The 9,822-nt window shown below is 34.3% G+C and overlaps 1 protein-coding gene across 3 annotated transcripts in view; it reads right to left on the reverse strand.

Annotated features, from left to right (window-relative positions):
* Positions 1 to 9,376, reverse strand: part of DENND4A (DENN domain containing 4A) — a 95,547-nt gene extending 86,171 nt beyond the window's left edge. For all 3 annotated transcript variants that reach the window (XM_060152231.1, XM_060152224.1, XM_060152220.1), the window contains exons 1-2: positions 9,050 to 9,376; positions 3,538 to 3,787 (exon numbers count right to left, since the gene is read on the reverse strand). In XM_060152231.1, the coding sequence (XP_060008214.1) occupies positions 3,538 to 3,787; positions 9,050 to 9,360 (561 nt within the window). In that variant the 5' untranslated portion in view covers positions 9,361 to 9,376. The remainder of the gene's footprint in view (positions 1 to 3,537; positions 3,788 to 9,049) is intronic.
* Between the last annotated feature and the right edge of the window lie 446 nt (positions 9,377 to 9,822).

The following is a 9,822-nucleotide window of genomic DNA, read 5'->3' on the forward strand; positions in this document are numbered from 1 at the left end:
TGGGACCAATACTTTAGAGTAAGGAAAAATAGGAACTCATGTCTGGTTTTGGTTTCAGTGCAACAAGTCTACCTTGAACACTTTGATTAATTAATAAGACTTAGAAATGGTTCTAATGACATTGGCGATTTCCTTTGAACACAAAACTAACAAATCTATAAAATAAAGGAAAATTCACCAATGGGAAAAGGGCAAGTATCTGTGAGCCTGAACAGTCTTGCTAAAACACCAAACCAAATCTTGAAACAAGGTTAAGCTGGACATCAAATTATGGAAGAGTTCAAAAACCCTTCTTGCCATCACTATCAATACCACATGAGGCCTGTAAAACTTACTTGCTACCATGATCTTCTTCCTCCACCATAACTCCACTGTCACATGTAATCATCAAATCAAAATGCAAGGATAGCATGAAAGAATAGGGTATTTTGTATATGAATGGCTGTTGACAAGTAGGGGTCACATAGCTGCAAATAACTCTTTTAGAATACAAATGAGATACCGTCAGCATCCATTTTTCGAATTACCTATTTAAACATTTTAAACGAATACTGCTACTACCTTAAAACTGCAGATTTTTCTAAAAGAAAATTTGGAATTGAAAGGTATTTACAGATAATAAACTAACACATATATAGTGTTTTCTTATATGTTCTGGAACATGATTCTAAATTCATTTAACCATCACAATTACTTACAAGGTAGATGCTACTATCACTCTCATTTTACAATTGTGAAACTGAGGCACAGAGAAGTTATGTTACTTTCTCAAGGTCACAAAGCCAATAAGTGTCAGAGATAGGATTCATATCCAGACACTCCGGCTCCAGAGTCTGTGCTTTGAACCACTTGGCTATACTGATCTTAACCACTACACAATACAGATCTATTTTACTATCTTATTGAGGGGGTTAAAAACATTTTCAGACTCCTAAAATTTGTGTTGTATCCAGTCACATATCAATACACTCCATTTCTTTTTCTTGTAGCTTTACCTAAAGCTTCAGTATTTCTCTTCTTGCTAGCTTAAAAGAAGAGAGCACATAAGAGCTCAATAAATGTAAATTATTTTAGGAAGTATGTAGTTCTAACTATGGTCATAACAGCTTTGCTTGTAATATAAAAAACTTAGAATCTAAATGTCTTACAATAGAAGATGGAATAAATTGTGGCACATCCACTTAATGTAGTAATATTTAGCCATTCAAAGCTGTTATATATGAAAAGATGTTAAACCTCCACAATAATCAAAGAAATGCAAATTAAAATTAGAATGATTTCTTCTTATTAGATAGTCAATAATTAAAAAGGGATTGATAACAACCAGTGTTGGTGAGGTACAGGACCTGGGAAAGGGCATTCTTATACAGTACGGTTGCTGGAAATATAAACTGTCACAACTTTTTCAGAGCAATCTGTCAACACTTCTCAAAATGTACACCATACCCATCAATTCTAGTTACAATTATTTACTCTTCCAGAAACACTCCAATAAATATACAAAGAAAAAGGCACAAAATTGATCAAAGCAGCATTATGAGTAATGGGAAAAACTGGAAATAACTTGTATTCATCATTCTTCATTTGTATTTTCTGGAATACTATACAATCACTGAAAGAATTAAGTAGAGAGTTATATTAACTGATAAAGATGGATAGTTAAAAAAAAGCTTATATCAGATTATATTGAAATTTCCAATTTTTGAAAAATAAAGGATGAATTTATCCATATTACATATACTCCACATATGTGCACACAAAAGGGTCTGGAAGGATACAAGCCAAATTGTTAATTGTTAATCCTGGCAAAGGATCACAAAAGATGGAAGCAGGAACAAGAACTTTCGCTCTTTACTTCCTAGATGTATGATTTGCTCCCCTCCCCCTCTCAATTTTTTTTTTTGACTATAAATTTCTTTTTAAAATTTAAAACAACAATTTAGAAAAAAAGATAATTACAATTACAGATCATGCATGGCCTTAAGGCTACTGGAAGGACTCTGGCTTTTACTAAGAGTGAGATGGGAAGCCATTAAGGGTTGTAAACCAAAGAGAGATATGATCTAATTTGTTTTGCTATGTGAAGAATAGGCTGTAGGAAGAAGTAGAAGCAGTGATCAGCTAAACCAGGGGTCTGGCAAACTACGGCTTGTGTTTGACCCAAGGCCTGTTTTTGTACAACTGAGCTAAGACTGGTAAAAAGGTTGTTTTTAAAACAAAGGATGAATTTGCGACAGAGCCTGTATATGACCTGCAAAAGCTAACTTATCATTTAGCCCTTTATTCAAAAGTTTGCCTAACTCCTGAATTAGGAGACCACTGCAATAATCCAGTTAAGAGATGATTATGGCTTGGATCAGGGCTGCAGCACGTGGAGAAGCTGAGAAGTGTTCAAGTTCAAAATATGTTTTGAAATGAAAGTCAACAGAATTTACAGAAGAAGTGAATGAGAGGTAGAAGATAAAGGTTAAGGATTACTCCAAGGATTTTTAGTCTGAGTAACTACAAGAGTGGAATTTCCTTTTACTGGAGGAGGAAAATTATGGGGATAAGTAGATTTGGAGAGGGACACTAGGAGTTCAGTTTTGGACATGTTAAATTTGAGATAACCTATTTGATAAGATATCCAAGAAGAGATAATGAATTAGAAAGATGGGGGGACACAGAAATTTAGAAGTCATCCACACATAGCCTGTATTTAAATGATTAAATCATCAATGAAGTGAGTTTAGATTTAAAGATAAATGGTCTGAAGACTGAACCCTGGGGCACTCTGTTGTGTTGCAGTTAGGGAATTGGGAAGAAATTAGCAAAGGCAGAAGGGGAATAACTGGTGAGGTAGGAGGGAAAAAGCCAGAGAGCACAGAGGATAGAGACTGAATTTTCTCTTCCTGCCACTGTTTCAAGAAGGGAGAAGTGATCATCTATGTCTAAATGTACTAAAAAATTAAGATGAAGAGTTGATCACTGGATTCAACAAGTGCAATCTTGGTGGAATGATGGAGACAAAAGCCTAACTGGAAAGAGTCAAAGTGAGGAAGGAGACAGAATACAGTCAACTCTTGAGATGATTATAAAGAACAATCAAATGGGGGAACAGATGCAGTGGGATATAAAGATCAAGAAGCTTTGTAAAGATGGGAGGTATTGTAACATGCTTTTGCATGCTGGAGGAAATAACCCACTAGAGAATGAAAAACTGATGATTCAAAAAAAAGTAGGGAGGATTGCTGAATCTATGTCTCAAATAGGTGAGTATACAGGATCTAGTGCGCAAGTGGAGGGGTTACCCTTGGTGAGTGCATCACTTTTGCAGTAAGGGGGAAAAATTATTTAATTACAAAAAAAAAGAAAGCTTTTTGCACAGCTCTTTTTGAAAGTACAACTAAATTACTTTCCTAAAAATAAAATATCTGACATCTTTAAAAAATCTATTTTTTAATTCAGTAATTGTGCTAGGCTGTTTCCCAAAGATTTATTTTAAATTATGCTCTTTTCATCCGTGGCTAATTTTATCAGTGCAAAAGAGTCACTTACCATACTGTTATTGAGATTCTTGTCAACTTTGCAGAATGTGTGTGGTGGACTTTCTCCTTTACTGGGTATAATAATACATATGTCTGTAACAGCCAACGTATTCTGAGTCATGTTTTCAGAGGCTCTTCGGTAAGTGATATAAATTCTTTGTGATGAGGTACTGCCACTAATATTTGCAGGGCGTCCGTAAGGAGTACTCTGGATAACTTCACACCCCTGTTTCAATCTTTCTTTCCAGTCATATAAAACCCTAAAAAATAAATAAAATAAATTAGTACACAATTACAAAGCACCTGCAAATATGAAAGGTAATATTGTCAGGAATCATAAACTGATCCTTAAATGTAGCAGATATTCCAATTGTACTGCAAGTTTGAATGCACCATCCCATATAAAATTAAAGAATAACTGGGAACTACTCTTGTGGCACAGTGGTTAAGACTCCGTGCCCCCAATTCAGGGGACCCCGGGTTCAATCCCTGGTCTGGGAACTAGATCCCACATGCATGCCGCAACTAAGAGTTTGCACGCCACAACTACAGAGCCAGCGAGCCGCAACTAAAGGAGTCCTCAAGCTGCAACTAAGGAGCCCAAGTGCCGCAACTAAGGAGGCTGCCTGCCACAACTAAGACCCAGCGCAACCAAATAAATAAATAAATATTTTTTAAAATAAAAATAAATTAAAAATTAAAGAGTAACTGTTTTCCCTACCAAAAATTAATAATGTAAGGAAAATTTATATTAACCTCTGTTTATTGACATAAACCACAGAATAGCAATTTTGTGCAAAGGTACTTATTTTAGCATTCCATTTAAGAGATAGATAGCTAGATAGACAGATGGACAGATAGGTGTATGTATGTATGTATGTCTCTAAAACCAAGCATCATCTTTAGAAAAAGCAACCTTGTATTTTGACCAAAGTTAAAATTTTACAAAAGGCTCCTTGCCATACAGTAGAGAACTTGCTTGCACACTTTTACCTCCAATACTTCCTTCAGCTTTAAGAGAGAGTTTTAAGGCTTTCAAAAGAGTAAATGACCTTAAGTCTATCTTTCATCAAAAGTACAAGTGAAAGTTTCCCCCTGCTCCTTTATGGTAAAATCATACGTTTTTAATAAAGGACAGGCCAGGCACCCATTCCTTAAGTTTTCTAAATACTATTACTTAAAGTACTCTGGAAAACAAAGAAAACATCATGCTTGAATAATATTAGTTTATTCCCTCACAGAATTCACTAATTTGTACTTTAATGCTAAGTCTTCGGCATTAGCAAAAAAAAATTAAAGCCCTATTATATTAAATGTTTCTTTATTTGTTATAAAAATTATTATAGAAGGTAATGTCCCCAACATCAATCAGTATTCCCTTTTATAAAATCCCATTATACAAATAAAATTTAGTGTAAAAAATTGGTCAAATTATTTCTTTCTAATATAATTTTTAATTTCCCTTTTGTCTCAGCTGTCAGCAAACTTAAAAATTTTTTTCTTTAAACATTCTATTTTGAAAGTTTAGAGTGAAATTTGATGCTTAATCATAGCAGCTATGTATATCCCAATGTTAGCCTAATTGCTTACTCCTCCTCCTCTTGATCTTGCTTTTCTGTCTTGTTTTTTCTTAATCCTAAAAAATGGCATTGTCAAACTATTATATATAGAATGGATAAACAACAAGGTCCTACTGTATAGCACAGGAAACTATATTCAATATTGAGGTAAACTATAATGGAAAAGAATATAAAAAATATATGTATAACTAATCACCTTGCTGTAAAGTAGAAATTAATTACAACATTGTAAATCAACTATACTTCAATTTTAAAAAATAAATAAGTAAAAAAAATTTTTAAGGCATTATAACAGAGAAGTTAGACATATCTGAATTCGAACCCCTACCACCTGGTACCAGCTGTATTATCTTAGGCAGTTACTTAACTTCTCTGATCCTTATACTATTCAACTATAAAATTTAAAAATCTAGCTCATAGGATCTTGGCAGAATTAGATGAGAGTACAAGTAGGGTCTCCCAAATAATGTCTGGCATACAGATGTTCAACTGAAAACAAGAAAAGAAAAATACAACACACAGAACAACAAACCACTATTTACTACCTCAAATTCTTAAAAGATATGGAATATAAGTACATTTTATATATAAGCTACCTATTTTCTTTAATCAGGTATTGTGCTGTTGCATATATTCCTTGTATCACTATTTTTGATTTTTATATTGTTGGGTAACTTTTCTTATCTATTTAAACTATAAGCTTAGTTTAAAGGCAATAATGATGTTATATCCTCCACAATGACAAATATATGAAAATAGCCATAGGAGTGGTTAATTTATTCATTCCAGTCCAAGTCCTTTCCTGTTGGAGAATCCTTCCTATGCCTGGAAAATTCCTCATCTCTAATTTAGGCAGCTCCAACACCTTGTCTAACAAGAATCTGCAACATTCCCTTCATTTTATTTGCAAACTAGAATTCTGACAGTGATCACTGATCATAGGAGCAACTTAACGTAATCTTTTAAAAATATGATCTAATAGCTGGCTTATTTTCCCAAATATGTAAACTTCATATGAAGCAATATTATACCTGTTCTGAAACCCACTTAAAGTTACTGTAATTAATTCATGAATTAACACAATAAAGACTGCATTTAATATAACTTTTATCAGACATTAAGTAACAGAATTTTAAAAGTAGAAGAATGTTCAGGAGCTCTTCCAATTCATCCTATCTCCCCTTAGGTATGAGTAAACATGGCTATTCACTTTCAGACTTAATATACTGGGAGATGGAACTTTTATAGCCCTTCTACTGATGTTAGTAGGGACATTGCTATCATCCTTATTTTTAACCAGAATATTTTAAGTTAAGCCTATCCCCTTTTGCAACAGAGCCATGGAAACAAGGAAGTTAATCTTCATTCCCTATAAACCCTTCATCTATCGTGAAGACATTATTAGAGCTACTCTTAGCCTACCTTTGGCCTTTTTCTTTCAGTTTTTCAGGGAGAATCTTCTACATAAATAAATACATATGTATATATATATATATATATATTTACATTTATATATTCCTCTTTTACATATATATTCCTCTTTTTTAAAAAAAACCCAATCGTTGCAGAAATTGACAAGGTGATCCTAAAATTCATAGGAAAATTCAAGGGACCCAGAATAACCAAAACAATTTTGAAAAAGAAAACTTGGAAGACTCACACTTCCTAATGTAAAAACTTACTACAAAGCCACAGTAACTAAAACTGTGTACTACTGGATAGGAGAGACATACAGACAAATGGAATAGAATTGAGAGTCCAGAAATAAAGCCATACATTTATCACCAATTTTTGAAAATGGGAAAAGAATATTCTCATCAACAGATGGTGCTGGAAGTGGATATCCATATGCCAAAGAGTAAGGTTGGACTCTTTCCTCAACATATACAAAAATTAACTCAAAATGGATCAAAGATCTAAATGTAAAGGCTGAAACTATAAAACTCTTAGACAAAAACTTAAATGTAAATCTTCGTAACTCTGGATTAGTTAAAGCCTTCTTAGATACAACACCAAAACACAAGCAACAAAAGAAAAAAATACATAAATCAGATTTCATCAAAATAAAAACTTTTCAGCTCCAAAGGATACCATAAAGAAAGTGAAAAGACAACCCACAGAATAAGAAAAAATATTTGTAAACCATTTATATGATAAGGAACTTACATGTAGAATATATAAAGAACTCCCAAAGCTGAACAATAAAAAGACAACCCAATTTAAAAATGGGTAAAGGATTCTGAATAGACATTTCTCCAAAGATATATAGATGGCTAATAAGCACATGAAAAGATGCTCAACATCATTAGCCATCAGGTGAATGCAAATCAAAACTACAGTTAGATACCATCTCATACCCACTAGGAGAGCTATAATCAAAATGATAATATAAAATGTTGGCTAGGACTGGCAGAAATCAGAACCTTCATACACTGCTGATGGGAATGCAGAGTGGTACGGCTACTTTGGAAGACACACTGGCAGTTCCTCAAAAGGTTAAACACAGAATTACCATATGACCCAGCAATTCCACTCCTAAGTACATATACAAGAGAAATGAAAACATGTCTGTATGAAAACTTGTACCTTAACATTTCCAGTAGCATTACTCACAAGAGCCAAAAAGTAGAAACAACTCACATGTCCATCATCTGATGAATGGATAAATAAATTGTGGTAGACCCATAAGATGGAGTATCATTCAGCCATATAAAGGAATAAAGTACAGACACATACTACAACATGGATAAACCTTGAAAACATTATGCTAAGTGAAAGAAGGCAGCCACAAGGTAACCATATACAGTATGATTCTACTGATATAAAATGTCCAGAATTAGGCACATCCACAGAGACAGAGAGTAGACTGGTGATTGTCTACAGCTGAGGGAGTTAGGGAGAATTAGACAGAAACTATAATGAATACAGGATTGTTTATTTTGGGGGCATGATAAAATGTTATAAAATTTATTGTGGTGATGGTTTCACAACTCTATAAATATACTAAAAACAACTGAATTGTATAATTTAAATGGGTGAGTTGGATGGTATGAATTATAACTCAGTAAAGCTATTATATGAAAAGGGAGCCCCAAGTTCAACACAATATCCTAAATAAGGCACTATTTACCCAAGATCCTTGTTTGATGCATACAGACTTAGGCACCCAACTATAATGATCATTATAACTGATCCTTAAAAGCCACCTTTTTCTCATACTTTAAAATTAATAAAAAATGTTATGAGCAGGATAATACATTAATTTCTGATACTTTCCTATAAATGTTTTTCAAATTATCTCCCCCCCTTTTTTTTTTTTTTTGCGGTACACGGGCCTCTCACCGTTGTGGCCTCTCCCATTGCAGAGCACAGGCTCTGGACGCGCAGGCTCAGAGGCCATGGCTCCCGGGCCCAGCCGCTCAGCGGCATGTGGGATCTTCCCGGACCGGGGCACGAACCTGTGCCCCCTGCATCGGCAGGCGGACTCTCAACCACTACACCACCAGGGAAGCCCTTTTTTTTTTTTTAAGATTTTTTTGATGTGGACCATTTTTAAAGTCTTTATTGAATTTGTTACAATATTGCTTCTGTTTTATATTTTGTTTTTTTGGCCGCGAGGCATGTGGGATCTTGGCTCCCTGACCAGGGATCGAACCCGCACCCCCTGCATTAGAAGGCAAAACCTTAACCACTGGACCGCCAGGGAAGTCCATCTCCTATCTTTAATAGAAAGAAACTCAGACAAAAAATGCTAGAACCTGTAGAATGAAGAGACACTGAAAAGATATAAGGAACACAGGAAGAGAATACAGGATTCTGGATATAAACGTGTCTATTTTTCTAAAGCAGCCATGTCTCTATTAATAAACAAATTGAACAGTTAACTTCAAAATCTATAAGGTGTATTATTTGGATCAATAATTCTTTTAAAAAATTACTTACCCCAGATCTGTAAGTGGAGGCTTATCTCTTCCTCTTCTATAGCAAAGGAAAATCTGCGGCCCCACAAGACTTCCATTATTGAGATCAGCTGACAGTCCAGTTGGGGTAACATCAATACACGTGTAATCCCATGGCACTTCCTCCCCAAGAGATTTAATAATAACTGAAACATCTGTGATAGGTTCTTTTGGTTTAGCTACTTTATGACAAGCATCATTGAAGTGAATTTCTTCTTCAAGAGGCTTTGAAACATCAGTTAATCCTGCTACAACAAAGTAGTCAGCAACACGAGGCCCCTTATCTTCAATCATCTTCCATTACAGAAAGTTACATCTGAAAGAAAAGTAAAAGATAGTATTCTCCTGTAATAAATCAAATAAATATTCTCCTATGATAAGTCAAATAAACATAAGTGGTTTGTGTACAAATAAGAACAAAAAAAAAAAAGTGCACTACCTCCCTGATTAAACACGCTAGTATTACACATTTCACTTTCATATGTTAAAAGTATGCTTTTTAAAAAAAACAGGACTATATTTAGCATTATTTTTTTATTATAAAATTAATGCATAAATTTCCATTTTTGGCAATATGGAAGCCTAGATTACCTAGGTAGACAACAAAAAAACACACATTCTTTTAAATGCATAGACTAACTTGTAAAAATGTAAGGGGAAATTCCCAGGGCCCCAAAACAGTGAGGAAACCAAAATGCCAGAATGCAGTGTATAAGCTCATACTGGGTGGGAGAATTTGGCTGATCTCCTCAGTAA

This window comes from Lagenorhynchus albirostris, chromosome 1 (genome assembly GCF_949774975.1).
Source record: "Lagenorhynchus albirostris chromosome 1, mLagAlb1.1, whole genome shotgun sequence".
NCBI lineage: Eukaryota > Metazoa > Chordata > Mammalia > Artiodactyla > Delphinidae > Lagenorhynchus > Lagenorhynchus albirostris.